The sequence below is a fragment of the Falco rusticolus genome, chromosome 6 (genome assembly GCF_015220075.1).
Source record: "Falco rusticolus isolate bFalRus1 chromosome 6, bFalRus1.pri, whole genome shotgun sequence".
Taxonomy (NCBI): domain Eukaryota; kingdom Metazoa; phylum Chordata; class Aves; order Falconiformes; family Falconidae; genus Falco; species Falco rusticolus.
Genome location: NC_051192.1, coordinates 1,838,239 through 1,854,312, shown reverse-complemented (window position 1 = coordinate 1,854,312; position 16,074 = coordinate 1,838,239). Strand labels below are relative to the sequence as shown.

The 16,074-nt window shown below is 44.4% G+C and overlaps 1 protein-coding gene across 5 annotated transcripts in view; it reads left to right on the top strand.

The window, feature by feature from the left end:
- The window catches only part of VPS54 (VPS54 subunit of GARP complex), a 53,449-nt gene extending 37,376 nt beyond the window's left edge, over positions 1–16,073 (top strand). For all 5 annotated transcript variants that reach the window (XM_037390866.1, XM_037390868.1, XM_037390865.1 and 2 more), the window contains 8 exons: positions 395–458; positions 2,614–2,719; positions 6,041–6,128; positions 7,761–7,882; positions 7,994–8,074; positions 11,613–11,720; positions 12,655–12,749; positions 14,767–16,073. In XM_037390866.1, coding sequence (XP_037246763.1) covers positions 395–458; positions 2,614–2,719; positions 6,041–6,128; positions 7,761–7,882; positions 7,994–8,074; positions 11,613–11,720; positions 12,655–12,749; positions 14,767–14,872 — 770 coding nt within the window. In that variant the 3' untranslated portion in view covers positions 14,873–16,073. The remainder of the gene's footprint in view (positions 1–394; positions 459–2,613; positions 2,720–6,040; positions 6,129–7,760; positions 7,883–7,993; positions 8,075–11,612; positions 11,721–12,654; positions 12,750–14,766) is intronic.
- Position 16,074: the final 1 nt, after the last annotated feature.

The following is a 16,074-nucleotide window of genomic DNA, read 5'->3' as shown; positions in this document are numbered from 1 at the left end:
AGGAAGAAGTGGTTTGAAGCTAAAATATTAATATACACAGCAAATCATTTGAGAATGTATAGTAGAAAACCTAATGGTGCTTTCTGCTTTTCTTCTTCTATTTGTAAACTGTTGTATTTGAAGTTTCTAAGTCTGTAATGACTGTGGGACTTTGGGGAATTTTTTGATCTAAAATCCCAGTGGATAATAAAGTAACTTTATGGGTTGTAATAATTACGATGGGTGGCCAACTATGTAATAAATATTGTAAGAGAGCAGTGCTCCCAAGATTGATTGTTGTTTTTTCAAGCCTCAGCAAGTGAACACTTAAGTTTTTAGAAATTTAGAAACTAGCAGGTTTTGTACTTGTTTTTAGTTCAACTCATCCCTTTTCCTTTCTTGCTAAAATATCTAGCTACTGAAGAAAGAAAGCCAACAGAATTTCTTATTGTTGAAGGACAAAAATATGCAACAGTTGGGTAAGATGCACTCTTTTCTCTTAGCAGTGGATTGGTTAGCAAGAACTTTTGAGTAGAACTGTGATAACAGCTTTAGCAATGTTATTTAAATAAAAAAAACCAAACCTCTCCTCTCACAGGCTAGTTTCTTTTTAGTTCTCAGTTATAAAACATTGCAAGCTCTTCTGCACATTAAGATGCTGTTTCTTTTCTGAATGACTAGGCTAAATTTATGGTTTCATTTGAATATGCGGGTTTTTCCAATTATTTCATGAAAACACATGGTCCTTAAAATACGGGTTTGTCTTTGTAGCACACTTGTTATTTCTTGCAATATAGATAATCTCTGGCAAAATCATAGAATGGTTTGGGTTGGAAGGGACCTTTAAAGGTCATCTAGTCCAGCCCCCTGCAGTGGGCAGGGACATCTGCAACTGGGCCAGGTTGCTCAGAGCCCCCTCCAACCTGGCCTGGAGTGTTTCCAGGGATGGGGCATCTCCAGCCCCTCTGGGCAACCTCTGCCAGTGTTTCGCTGCCCACATTGTAAAAAACATCTTCCTTGTATCTAGTCTGAATCGACCCTCCTTTAGTTTACGACCATTACCCCTTGTCTTATCACTACAGGCCCTACTAAAAGGTCTGTCCCCATCTTTTGAGCCCCCTTTAAGTACTGAAAGGCCGCAATAAGGTCTCCTTGGAGCCTTCTCTTCTCCAGGCTGAGCAATTCCAAAGTACATGAGTCTGCTGCTGAATGATTGCTTATCTCATTTAGTATAAGAAATAAGATACAGGCTATCTCAGAAGCTGCATACCCTGTATCCTGATTGCTTTGGATTGGAAAGTAGTTTCTTAAAGCTGGTTATATCAAAGGCATTTTAAAGTATATGATGCTCACATACTTCTTTCATTAAAAGCATGCTGTGTTTCCAAAGACTGTGAGGCTTTAGCATTAAATATGCATGAGAGTGTTTTTGGAGAGGGAGTAAAATCTGGAAAATCTCACTCCCCAGAGTCCTAACATTGATTTACCCCAAACTTAAAAGTTCTGTTTTACATAATGTCTTTGACCAGCTGTCTTTTTATGAGTTGCTTCATGATGATGCATCATTGTTCAATTAGAAACAGAAGCTGATGGCTCAGAACTACTGTGCCAGCCAACTGATATCACTGCAAAAGAGCATTTCAGGTCGAGTAGGAGCATTTGAACATGCTTTAAAGAATAAAATTTACCTAACAGATGAATGTCTTTGATAATCCATCTCAGCTCGTTTGAAACTCATTTTACTTAGCTCTGTGAAGCAATTGTCAGCTTCATGTTGGTACAAATATTTGTTTCATTTCAACACACTTCTATATACAGTTTCATTGTATTTAATCAAATAAAATGCATTCACGAAAAAAAGCCTAGATGTTCCCCCAAAATCCTCCAGCTCTTTATTTCCAGTTGGTTCTTCATCTTTCTGCACTCAACTGCCTAAAGGAAGAAAGAGATTTAACTTTTTGAAATGTTAGAGTATCGACTCTGAACATTTGATCTTGCCTTAGTTTTCCTGCCTTCTGTGTACCTGAATTCAAAGGAGAGTACCTGCTCTTTGTTGAGCCTTCTTAATTCCATCCAGTAGCTCCCAAATTCTCCAGTGCCTGCAGAATTCAAGGGAAATTACAGGTGTTGAGCACCTTTGAATTTTTGGTGCTGTTTCTTCACAGCTGCCTTCTCTGTTTGCAGCTCCTTAGCATTCATTACATCCATTTCAGTGGTGGCTGTTGTCTACATTCTGTGGATTTTTATACTTGCTCAAAGTTGGCCAGAATTATATAGTATAAGAAAGGAGCTTTGGAATTTTTGTCCCCTGCCAACATCTGTGTGGAGACTTCCAGTTCCATAGTAGCTGTTTTGGAGATTAAAAAGTTACACCAATGAAGCTATGAGATTTTTCTCTCATATACATTAAGTACTTTGTCCGCATGCCACCCTGTGGAATGAGAATTCTTTATAACTGTCATTATGTATATCTTCTTTTATGTTTTACTTCTCCTTCAGGTCAGTTGGTGAGTTTGTTTAATGCTATAATCTCTAGCATTAGGTAGCTTTCTATCAACATGACTGGCCTGTGTTTGATTTTTCAACATCATCTGTGCACTGAGATGACATATTTGGCTGTTTCCTCTCTTGTAGGACAGTATTGCTGTTAATAAGAATAATCCTTGAATACTGCCAGTGTGTGGATAACATTCCTTCCATCACCACTGACATGCTTACCCGCCTGTCTGATTTACTGAAGGTATGACACTAAATGTACTGTCTGCGCTAATCGGGGGTATTCAGGGCACGCAACGTGTCTTACTGTCTATAATGCTTCACATGTGTTTTATGATTTCATATCAATTACAGAAAATGTATAGAAATTATTGCATTTGTTACTACACCATAAAGCGGCCTTTTAAGCTAAGTGCATTAAAGATGCAATTTATTGTGTGTATTAACTTCAGGAAGGCTGTCTTTCCTCTTGTTCACCTGGAGTATTGGAAATCCCATCTAGTAGTGTTTGTCAAAACTGCCTGTCCTTCAAGCTGGGTGTAGGATTAATGCTGCTGAAGAAAAAGCAATTTGATCCCAGGTGCCACAGAAATATATCTATATTCAGGAAGGAAATGAGGCCCTTGGTTTTTACAAGTCAGTAGAGGTATAGTCAGTAGAAGCATGAAAAATAGTATGGGATGAAGCTTCTGTTGTAAAATGTGCAGATGATGAAAGACCAGGACCTTTTTGTCATTTATTTCTCGCTAGAGAAGAGGAAAGCCGGTAGAGCACAGATACTGCAAGGTGATATAAGTAAACAATAATAAAAGGAGCACAGGAATGCACTTTAAAGCTGTCACATATATCTATATATCTATATATAATAATCTAGGCTCCAAAACCTAGCAGTTAATTTATTTCAAGGTTTTCACTTGTATCTTTGCCCGCAAAGGTTATGTCAGGTATTAAGAGTTCTGAAGACAAGCATAATCGATAAAAGATTAATAGATTCTACTCTACAAAATTATATTTTACATAAGGTGGGGGATGGAGGAGGGGAAACACACGACAGAAGATGGACCTTTAAATAATCTTCACGTTGGTAGTTCTTGTCTGAATAACCAGATGCAGGAACACTCCTCCCTGCAGCCAATTCAGATTCATGCCCAGACCTTCCTGTCTGAAAGCACTATCGCACTATCCAAGCCCATCGGTCAGGCTGGGACTGGGGGTGCCCCTCTTCACCTCTCTTTCTCCAGCTGCTGCTTCATTTAGGTCTCCCAGCCCCTTTTTGCAGGCGGGCAGGACGGCAGCAGATGCCTCAAACTCAGCCGGACTTGCATCTCTGTGTTAATTCTCTCTCCCTACCATATCTTGTTCTAGCTCTGCGTCATTTGTGTTTTACTCCTTGGTATCCAAACACTGTGTGCAGTCTCATTATTGTCTTTCCTGTCTGGCAGCAAGGTGCCATCAATTGGAGAGATGACAAGAACAAGTAGCAAAAACGAAAGGTCATTTATTACACTTTGAACAAAATAAGACCACTCAAGGTGTCCTTGCAGGTCACCGCTTTTTGTTTGACAACTGTCAGAGCCAGCAAGCTTTGAAGGTAGCCAGAGCTAGGCTTTATTGTGCTGGAAACTGCAGAGTGTTCCCAGGTCATGAAATTCCAGGCTGTTTTGAACTATGGCTGCAACCAGAGTGAAATGACACCTGTGTATGGGCAAAACCAGCACTGCGATGACTGGAGCTGCTCAGCGGGTGCCGAGGAGAAGGCTCCAGCCCCGGTGCCCGAGCTCCGCGGTGCTTTCCTCCAGGCAGTCACAAGGAGGGGGTGTTGCTCCTTTGATGTTTCAGCCGTGCTGCTGCCTCGCTGCTTTGTCTGCAACAGGCCGTCCGGTAACTAGGGTGGATGAAAGGCAGGGGGAGAGTACCAGTGTCTTATCATCCTTTATAGAGCGTGTTTTTAATGGTCTGCCACGCAGTCATACCTCAGAGGAGCTTGGGCTGTGTAGGGTGTATCTGTCGTTGGCTCAGTGGATCTACTTCTGAAGTCCACCAGGAGGCAGAAGAAAAGGTCTTGCTTTTCAGGAGGAGGAGATGAAGGTGTGTCAGCCCGTCTCAGGCCTGACTTCTGTCTGAGCAGAGTAGATTGTGCCTCTTCCGGGTCAGGAGCCACACGTAGCTCAGGTTCGGTTGTGGCACTGGGTCTGGGTTGCTTTCCTGGTCCCAGATCCACCACTCTGGTGGCCCAGAGTGGGTGTGTGGGGTTCACCGTGTATCCTCTGTGGTCCTGAGTTTTGTGACTGACTGCAGGCAACAGCCAGAAAAATTGTTTCCTGATTTTACTCAAGGGGAGGGTTGAAATTTTGAGTTTGTTCATGCGTTATTCTGAAGCAAGACCTGTGAGGCAGGATTGTGGCCCACAAAAAAAAGGACCTGTATTTGGGGGAAATCCTCTTGTATTGCAGACACAAGCTGCAGGGCAACCTTGTCACAATTCCCTGTGAATCCTTCAGGTGTGTGAGAAAGGGTCAGGTCTCTGTAGGTTTTGCCCCTCAGTCAACAAGGTCAGTTCTGTTCAAACATGAGCCCTGGGTCTTCTGCTCTCCATTCAGTGCAGGAATCGGGGACAACAGCAATGCCTCCTCTGTCTCTGTTGCATCACCCAACCAGTCTAAAGTATCTGATGCCTCAAGCTGGGTGGGTGATGGAGCAGAATGCCAAAATAAGGCAGAATATGCTAACAGGATCCGTCTTGCTGTCCAGATGCATTTAATGATAATTTCTTTTCTCCTGTAACTAAGTTAGGAAGATTAAGTCAGAAGGCAGCCACTATACCTGGAATTCTTACAGAACTGTTCTTTGATGTGGCTTAACATCTTCTGTGCATCATTTCTTAATCTCAGTATTTTGTAGTGTTGCAGACACAGATTCAGCCTGCTCGGCAGCAGTGAGTTTCAGTACTTTTAAAGTTTTCATTAACAGCAGCAGTGAGGAAGGTCTGGAGCCAGGGCAGAAACTTGTTCTTCAGGTATTTTCCATTCTGATATTACACTTGTCTACTCAGCAAAACTAGTGAGATCCTTCCCCTTCACTCCATCCAAGGTCCTGGTTTGAGAAGTATGTTTTACAGATTTCTAGTACAAAGTTGTTCTTGTGTACAGCTTTCAAAGCAAGGCTGAACATAGCTAGCTAGTTTTCACACTGAGAGAAGCCTCACCCAAAGTTCCCGTAGAGAAGCAGAAGTTAGTCCCTGAATTGAAATCACTGAATAGCTGTTTTTAATAGCAGTATTTCTGCTTCCCTTTGCTGAAATGCTGCCTCGAGTGCTTTAGCTTAAGCCAAGTCAAAAAATACTACGGGCCAGAGACTACTGAGAGTGGTGGAAAAGTTCCCATTGTCTTACTAGTTAGCAGTCGTGGGCTCCTCTGTGGTGAGGAGTATGTGAAACTCTGGAGCTGGCCTTCATAATAATAGATTTAATCTTGCAAAGTTCTGTTGACGGTGTTTCTAAACTGTGGTTATGTGTAGTTGTTAAAAGAGCCAGCATGCGTTTTCACTATCTTTTTCTTTCTCACAGTATTTCAACTCTCGAAGTTGCCAACTAGTGCTTGGAGCTGGTGCATTACAAGTTGTTGGTTTGAAAACAATCACTACAAAAAACCTAGGTATGGATTTCTCTATTTAAAATGTCAAAGCTTGTTCTCCTGCCTGTTAAAAAGGAAAAAAAAAAAAACCAACACAAAAAAACCCCTAAACATTTATGATAAGCTATGTTTGTGTTGTGGTCCTGTGCACAGAACACAGGGTGGTAAGACCTTGCAAGTTAGGGGTTAAAATATGCATAAAAACTAGTGAGTTGTCTGATTAAGGCGTGCACTAAAATCCTTCAAATTCCTTTGCTGTTTACTGGATCACTTTAAATACAAAGCTTCACTGTGTTACATGAAGGGAAACGTAAGAACAAATATATAGGTGAGCAAGTTTTCCATGAAAACGTCTTGACCGTGGGAAGATGTAGTTACTTTTTCAGTGGTGACTTTGGCATGCTTAGGAGCTGCTTAGTGTTCAGATCTTGAGACTGGAGGTACACAGGTAGAGGAGTGCAGCCAAACCCCTGGCTCCCCCTGCACTTCGCTGAGCTGTGCTGTCCCGTCTGCCCTGGGGTGCTGTATTCTGTAGTGTCGTGTCCACATACAGCTCTTGTGGGTTATAACTGCGCGTCAGTAATGCACAAAATCATTTCTGTCGGTGGCTCTGAATCGAATAGTTAGCCTTTATGTGGCTACATGTCCCAGCGCAGTCAGGTAACTTACGGCTCTGTGACTGTGTGCTGAATCCAAACTACGATTTGGGCTTTAGTTTCTCATTTTCAGCATGTAGCTATTCAGCTGAGTTGCCAGCCCCAAGGTACCTGCCTGGACTGCTTCCCCTGCTCTGAAAAGCTGGGGAGAACTAGGTGCCTGGTTCCGTGCTACAGAAAAGTCTGACACGCTGGTTGAGACCCCTGTTTTTAAACTATCTCCAAATTTAGAGCCTTTGGTTGATGGGTTGAAGCAGGTATTTGGACTTGCGGTTCCCATGTTTCAGGGTGTCCTGATTACCAGCCTGCATTTCCCTTTTTGAAAGGGACTAGCTTGAGGAGGATGGGTTGGGAGGCTTCCCCCCAAGGGGCTGCGGCCATAGTGTGTGAGCAGAGAAAAGTTGGGGTGGATCCTTGCTCCAGAGGGCTTGGCCAGTGGGGTGACCATGCTGGCACCACCATGTGTCCTGCTGCCAGCCCAGGCCCTGTCAGCCGCAGGAGAAGCCTGGTTGTGGGAACTGGGCCAGCACCGCAGGCAGGAGCAGACTGGGCAGCTGAGCACTGGCAGGGCAGGGTGCTTAGGTAAACCTCCTGCAGAAGTAGTATTGATGCCTTGAGAATGTGGCTGCTGAGGTGAGGTAGCTGATGAGTCAGGTCTTTTGAGATCTCCCCGATGTCTACATGTGCTCAGGGCTCAAAATGTCAAGTAGACACTTAAAGCCTCTTGTAAAATTAGTCCCTTGTCCCATATCTTAGAGAAGCTGGGTGTGAATGGCCGGGTACCAGTCTGGTGTCTTCACTGGATGGGGTTTCCCAGTGGAAGCAAATGTTTACCTCTCCCCCCCCACCCCCCCTTTTTTTTTTTTAAAATTAAAAAAGCATGTTAAATTGTGTCAGATACGTTATTTATGTTAAAAGAGATACAGTCTATACAAAATGACTCTTCTTGTGTAATAATTAAGTTATTTTTCTTTCCCTCTCGCTTCTGGATTTACAGCCCTTTCTTCACGTTGCCTACAGCTAATCGTACACTACATTCCTATTATCAGGGCTCATTTTGAAGCTCGACTGCAGCCGAAGCAGTTTAGCATGCTCAGGCATTTTGACCACATTACGAAGGTAATTCTTTTGGCATTTGCTAATTAAACACGAAGTTCTGCTTTTCAACTGTGCTCTGAAGAATATGAATGCCATTAGATAGTGAATAAAACCTGCTTTCTTCCATTACAGGATTATCACGACCACATAGCTGAAATTTCAGCAAAGCTTGTTGCCATAATGGATAGCTTATTTGACAAACTATTATCCAAGGTAATGATTTATGGAAATAATTATACATTCTCGAAATTGCAATTGGAGGTCTAATTATATACAGTCTAGATGTTTCAAATGGAGTCTTAACCTTTCCTAATCAGGACTTGTTTGAACTTCTTTAAACTGTATAAACACAAAGCTCTGTGCTGTACTTGTCAATGTGTTTTGTCTTTAACGTTTGCCACCTGGGTGTCATTCGCCTTCACCCACACAAAAAAGATTGTTCGTTTACTCCTTCAGCAGTAACAGAAACGTTTTGTCTGGCCAGATGCTCTGGTGTTTAGAAACTGAAGTGCTCTCCTACCCTCAGTAGTTTTATCCGCTGACAGCTCCTGTCTGCAGCCAGACTGAGCCAGTTCCTGTTCCCTGATTTTCCTGACCGTGTGTCTTTGGAAGTGGGGAGCATGTAATTTCCTGCAGCTGAGGAAACAGCAAAAAACTGCTGGGGAGAAAGAGTTTTTGGAGGGGAAGGACCAGCCCATCTGTTGGGCTGCAGGCCTGGGGACTAGAGCCCTGTGCTTAGCAGTTCCCGCTGTGTGGCAGCGTTAGTAGGCATCCTGTGCCGTGCTGGTAGCGTTTGTGTTTGAACACCGGGCAGTACAGCGGGTTGGTCCTGGGCTGATCCCTCACTGTGACCCAGCTCACGGCGAACCACGCTGCCAGAGCCTGCCCCACGGTGGGACTTCTGGGCCCGCAGACCCCATGCATACAGTGCACAAGCTTTTAAAGCTTAGTGTTTTGCTTTGGATCTTATGCTCTTGGGAGGGGGGTGGAGAAGAAAAGCAGTCCCATGGTAGGAAAAATAAATTAATTCTTTAGTGACAGACTTGATGATTGGCCTGGACCAACCTCTTCCTTGTAGGAAAGACCTCATGAGAAGCACAGGTTGTGGACACGCCAATGGGGGCTGTAGTGAGGCCACTGCAACACGCATTTATGTCTTTCTTGTTGTTTCTATTATGTTATTGTTTATTTTATGTTGTGCTGCTTCTTTTCATCTGTTTCTTTGGGCTATCAAATGGTGTTACCTAAACTTAGGGGAGAAAAATACCAATGGTTTCCCCACCCCCTGTTGTGTTTATACTTTTGAAAACATGTTTATGCCCGTTTCTAAAGGTGTTCTTTTGGTGTTTTTTCCCCAAAGAAAAATACCTGTTCTATTAAGTAAGATGGCTTTTTGGTCACTTTGCCTCTTACCTCTTGAAAATAAAAAAAAAAAAAAACCAGCAAGAATTTAATTATTGATACTAAGCAAGTTAGCCCGCGACAAACAAGTAACAGTTTATGTTCTTGATGTTAGGAAGTATCCATCCCTTACTGTCCCTCCATCTTTACATCCCATTCTCCCCTTAGCTGGCATGAGATACAAACTGAGAATATTCCTGTCCTTTAGAGCTCTGAAAGGCTGAGTGGGAGCGCCTGGCTCACGTGAATGCAACCCACAGGGTACAGGAGGGAAGGAGACCGTGTGTTGATTTGCCTTCATTCCTGACAGACCCTGTAACTGGGCTCATCTTGTTCCTGAAATAATGAAATCTTGGCACTGAAAGCTGTGAAGAACATAAACCCAGGAACTTTGCAAATGGGCATGTCAGTGCAACTGTGTCAGTGTGTTCTTTGGTTTCCATGGGTTTTGTGAGAGTCCAAATACTTCAGTGCTTTGTGGATAAAGTGGTCACCTGCTTTGAAGTGTGTAAATCTGAATGAGTAAGCAAGCGAGTTTCATAGCAGTGGGTGTCCAGCGTGCTTTGAAAACAAACATTGCACAGTCTAGAAGCCTGCTTTGTACGAGAGGCAGTTTGATCCCGTAGGTGGGACGTTGACCTGATACCTGGGTAACGTGGGCAGGTTACTTGTGCGTTTCCAGGCTGTGCTTCCCTGTGGGAGCTCTGCGGAACAGGAGCTGTCTTGGTCTTCACACGGTGCCACTGTGATGAGGCTGCGCTCAGCAGGGCGTTTGACAGCAGCACGGACAGTTCCCAGCATCTGTCTGTTAACTTGGGCAGGGAGAGAAAACAGGAACAGGGGTATTTAACAGATCTAATTAACAAGTGAAAAAGGCGTAGGTTTTTAAAAAGGAATACATGTTCATGGAAAAAAATCCAGTGTGATTCACTCCTGTGGGAGTTTCCCATCTTGTGACTGTTTGGACAGAGGAGCGGTAAATTTTTGTCTGATCCCTCACGGTGTTACAGGCCGTTGACCTTAACTGGAGATAAAAATGGCCAGCACCTTGCAGGGCTGGAGCTCGTGTTTCTTTCTGGTGCCGTGACTTTTTCCCCATCACGATGGAGAGTTTGATTTGTCTGTAGTCGTGCAAGAGCCATTGCTGCAGCTTGCAAGATACTGGAAAATTGTAAATCACTGGTTGTCTAACTCGGATTGAGGCACGATCCTGTGCACTGTGCCGTTGTCCCACGCAGGAGGCAGCGCTCCTGGAGTAGTAAGCACTGCTCTTCTGCTACTTCTCCTGTCAAAATTAGGTCACCGGTTTGGCTTTCCTGCGAAGACTTTCTCCAAACTCCCCGTTGCTTTTTTTTTTTTTCTGTCGCACTGAGGCAAGCTTTTTGTCTTTCACAATTCAGGCTAGCGTAAGAGAGAGCATCTCCTCCAATGTGCTTGTAAATAATTTAGTTGTAATGATTCAGCTTTTCCACTGAATTGTGCAAGGCTCTATGGGGAAGCATCACCCTGCCGAAGGTCACCCTGTGCTGGCGCGGCCTCTCCAGCAGGCACGGAAGAGCTGGCTTCCCTGGGCCTGGCACAGCTCTTCAAAGTGCTTCGGAAATCACATTCAGATCTTCCCTATCCAGGGTGAGGGCGTAAGAATTTTGTTCCCTTTGCAGCAAATCTCATGCCATCTGGTGGTTTCCAGTGTCTTGGTTCTTGGATTTCAGTCTACTTTGTTCTTCAAGGTATTTTTGCAGTGGTTTTGTGCATGGGTTTTTTGGTGGTTTTTTGAATAGCTAATATTGAGTTTTCAGGAAGTTCCATCTCCTTGTGCTTTCCTTCTCTCTTCAGAAATGCGGATGCATATGGTGTTAGAGAGGCAGTATTTTCTCATTTAGTACATGGGGGGCACGTTCCTCGGAGGTAGAATTGCTCGTCTGTCATTGACTCGTGCAGATCTAAAGGAGAGGGCTAGCTAGCAGGCACCTGGCGGGCACCTGTGTGGCTGGCGTGGTGGTTGTTCTCTGCAGCTGCAATCCATAGGGTAATGGAAACCGACTAAAAGTAACAAGCAAAGAGAAGAAGTAACAGAGATGAACAGATGAATTTGGGAAATCCGCAGATTTCATACTGCTTTGAATGTTACTGTTTGCTTATAAAGCAAAAGTGCTAAAAGATTGTGTGATGTGAGTCCTTGGCTGAGTCAGATCGTGCCCAGCAACCGTTTTAATTTGTGATAGGCTAAATGAACCTTGATTCCTGACATCATTAGCAACGCAGGGCTTCAGATGGCTGTTGGAGACTCTCTTATGTAAACCGTTGTACAGTGGTGGAAAGGAGTAACTGGTTGTGGTTTTATTTCCAGTATGAAGTGAAAGCTCCTGTTCCTTCGGCATGCTTCAGGAATATCTGCAAGCAAATGGCAAAGATGCATGAAGCTATCTATGACCTCCTTCCTGAGGAGCAAACTCAGGTGAATGTTATTTTTGAGATTCATGTAATACCTCCTTTGCAAATGCACATGAACTCCGTAAGAAGAGACTTCTGCTTTATCGGGGGTGGGGGTGGAGTGGAATTCTTTTTTTGAGTCTTTGTGAAACTCACACATTAAAGGGGCTGGCAGCAGTCATGCAGACAGCTCGGTCTGAATCGAAGTGCAGGGATGTGCAGGGAGAGGGATGAGACATGAAAAGAACTGACTGATTCCCGCATTTTGAGCTGCATTTTAACGTCGAGAGAGGCGAATCTGCAATCTGGGAATTGGTGCTGAAATTGTGCACCAATGGCAACACTCTGGGGCTGGAGTGCAGCCCTTTTAGGGAATTCTTCTGCAGCGCTGCTCAAACTTGGTGGCTTCCGGAGGTCCCTAGATGTATTATGCAGCCAGATTGTACCAGATGTGCCTTTTCAGTATTTTGCTGCAGTCGCTGCTGCTGCAGAGTTGTAAATCTAAGGACAGGAAGGACTGATCCAGTCACTGAATACACTAAGTTGTAGTTTTTCTTTTGCACTAAATTAAATGGTCCCTTCAGAGTGTTTTTCACGCTTCCTTTTGGACAAAATACTTTTAAGTGGTTATAGTACAGGGAAAAGATTTGTTAGCTTCTAGCCTTAATACAAGTTGCTAGATGTTTCAGATAACAAGAAAAATTCATGCTCCAAACAATGTGTCCTCTAAGTGCAACGCATAACAACTAAGGGAGGGTGTACGCTGTCCTGTGTGTTATAAATTGTATGTGGCCAGAAAGGTTAGGAGGCCGAAGGACTGGCAGAAGGCAAAAATCACATGAATTGCAAAAATAATGCTGAAGGTTAGTAATTTAAGGTGTTGGCAGTGGGTTTCCTCTCTGTAGGCAGTGATGGAAGCAGGGGGATGGTTCCTTACTCTGTTCTGTGGTTTCTTCTAGATGTTGTTTTTACGAATTAACGCAAGCTACAAACTTCACCTGAAGAGGCAGCTGGCCCACCTAAACGTAGTCAATGATGGAGGACCTCTGAACGGGTATGTTTAGGTACTATTTTTATAATGCTTAATTTAAATAAGCAGGTTTTGTCTTCTGCAAGAAAGTTGTGATGGCAGAAGGCAGCCACGCTCCGTGTTTGAGTATGTCCCATTTGGGGCTTTCTCATAGTAGAGGACGTGACTTGTGCCCTTCCATAGTAACCAGGAATACCCTCGGCGTGGTGATAGATTGGGAGCTGGGCGTTGTCCTGCTGGAAACCTGATGCAGCTTTCCTTGGTTTGTGGATTGTTTTTTCTGCCTTGGTGTGACAGCAGTAGCCACAGTTTAATTCGCGAGAATTGCCTGATTCATGAAGCAGTTTTGAAACATGGATGATGACTCATAGGGCACTAGCAAAGGAAAAATGGGAAAAAGCGGTATTTCATCTGTGCGATGGGCAGCTCCTATACAGAAATCGTTTTTACAGCAGAACTAGGTTTGAAAGGGAGATTATGCTCACGGAGCTTTTCCCCTTTCCTGCCCCAGCCCAGCCCTCCACCACCAGCCCAGGTCAGTGGTGCCTGTCCTGAGGGGGCGTTGCTGGCTGTGCCTGGCGTCCCACACCTCCCAGGAAGGCGGATGGCCTCTCGCAGGCCGAATGCTATTGTACGTTGGGTTGTCCCCTGAAATGGAGGGGGTTATGATCATTCTTATTGACCTGGGCTTGCTTGTTTGCAGCGTAGTAAGGCTGTAATTCGGCCAGCCTACCCACACGCAAGAAAGTATTGTCTCAGGTTGAAGAAGCCAGAGAGGGGAGTTTATACGTTTCAAATGTTGCTGGAATTAAGAAGAGTTCTATTCCCGCCAGTTTATTCTTTTTTGTCCTGCCTAAGCTCATTCATCCTTGTACTCTGTGAAAGAGTTTATCTGAAATGGCTTTCTGTGCTCGTGGTGTTTCGCAAGATAACATCCAGTTACCTTTGGCACTTGGTAAGGTGTTTGTAAGCCAACAAGCTTACTGAATAGGAAGCAGGGCTGCAGCAGCCCCAGCCGGAATGAGAACGCCCAGGGCGTGTTTGGGAGTGTTCCACGCTCGGGTTTCTACTCCTGAGCAGCGTGTGTGCCGGCTTCCCCCTGCGCGTTTGGTTGTGGTTGACGCCTGTGGTTGGATGGCCTAAATGGATCTTTCGGGTGGGAGGGGGGGGGCAGGCGCTGCTGGTGACAGCGGTGGGGTATTTCCCAGCACAGCCGTCCTCCCTGTCAGAAGGGTCTCTCTGCTGCAGCTGGAAGCAGGAATGGCCCCGAGTCTGCTGCTTCCAGGGCAGCAGTTCCTTCCCTTGGGCCGCAGCTCTCCGAGCGTGGGGCTGGGCTGGCTGAGAAGGGAAACATCAAACACTGCATTTTACTTGCTCCCGCTCCAGCGGTCTTCATTGACCTAGTTTTTAATGCACTTTTCTGATCTGTTTCTAAACTGTTTCTGTAATAGTAGTAAAAATCCAGGTCTGTGAATCCTGGTTAATTTTTTTTACTATGAAAACACAACTTTTATGCCTACATCTTGCTGCTTTCCAGCTAGAAACGTGATTGTCTTTCTGTCATGCCCTGATAGGTTTCAACAGTCTGGGAGGGATTTTAACTCTTAGGAAGGATGGAACTGTTCTGCTCTTCCATTGCTTTTACAGTAACCTTCTAGAATACAGAAGTTAATGTTGCAATAATTAATATACTAAGTTGCACTGCAGTCGGGGCTGGGGGTTTAAGTCTAGAGAAACCTGGGATTACAGCAAGAGAGTGGAAGCTTTAGGTGCCTAATTCCTGCTGAGTTTTCCGAACTCATCACTTGATCTCCCTTTACACCTAGTAGTAATCACGTTATGTATGATCACTGCTGTAAAGTAAACCACATCCATAGGCGTTGAGTTTTGAACCGATACTTAAAATACCTAACCAAGGCATAGCGTTTGGACAGGCGTTGTTGTTGTTGCATGCCCCAGTCATAAACAAACCCTGGCTGTTTTTCTGAGCGCCCTGGGTGGACGGGAGGTTCACATGCTGACCTTGTGTGTTTCCCTGCAGACTGGTTACTTCAGATGTAGCTTTTTACACTGGAAACCTTCAAGCTCTGAAAGGCCTTAACAACTTAGACCTAAACATGGCTGAAATTTGGGAGCAGAAGAGGTGATAATCCACTGGGAGCAGTCACTTGGCTCTGACAACAGACCGACTTTCTTCTAAGCAGCGTAACGACTGTGAGGTGAATACTTAAGACCGGAGTCCAAGAAAGGACACTATTGATAGTCGGGGAAGCTAGGCTCAGAGCGAGCTGCAGGGAGTGATCTTTTCAGTGTCCTTCAGCAAGAAACAAGTGATCAGCTGTCTGTGCAATGTTTTTTCATTCTCTCTGGAAACAGACTCAGGTTTCTTTGGACCAAATCCAAAAGAACACATAGCTGTAACACAGCTGTAGTTGTCTAGAATGCTCTGTATATCTTTATATTAAAAAGATGCTTTGCATTTCTTCTAGTGCAATGAAATTCACATGGTGTCCCACCTTATTTAATGATGGTACAATATAAAAAAACCCTTGCAGTTGGAACTCTGTAGAAAATGTTTTTCTCTATGAAACTATGCTGTTCTAAAATTTATTTTTTTACAGAACTTTATATAAATAAATGTCTTTTGAGTGCTTGCATATAGGATTTGGATTTGTTAGGGAGCAGTCCTGTTTCAGGGCATTTCTCACAGCTGGGCTCTAAACTGCCATCCGAAGGTACGATTCTCTAACAGGTTGTTGGTTCACTGAAGCCATTACCCTGCAGAGCTGGGACACGGTGGTCGTCAGCAGTGACAACGTTAACAGTGGGCTTCCACTGGAATCGCAAAGTAGGGAAAAGGCTGGTGTGGGGACGGTCTCCTGCGGTGCCCAGCCCCGGTGAGGCACGGCCGCTGCCAGCGGGGCCAGGCCAGGGAGCGTGTCAGGACTTACTTTAGCTGGAGCGAGCAGCAGAGACACAGAGCGGTGTGTACAAACTCAGAGGACACAGAAAATGGGGGGGGGGGGGAAGAATTCTAAAAGTTTTTAGGCTGCTTATAAAAGGTTGTGCCATTAAGGAAGGTGCGACTGAAATTAATTTATTTCAGAGTTTTTAATACTACCTTTTAAGACTGGACGCTGCCAGTACTAAGTAAAAGTGCCTGTGTATTTCACCTCACACCTCTTTACCTAACCGTAGTCCGAGTGCCTAACCCCGTGACAATGATGTACGATGGAATGGTCTGCAGTGTGTGTGTGTGCCTATGGTTTCTTCAGACAGGCATGCTTTTCTGTTACCGTAACAGCAGATGTCATTAATTGTCAGTCAAAATAAAGCTATAAAATCACAG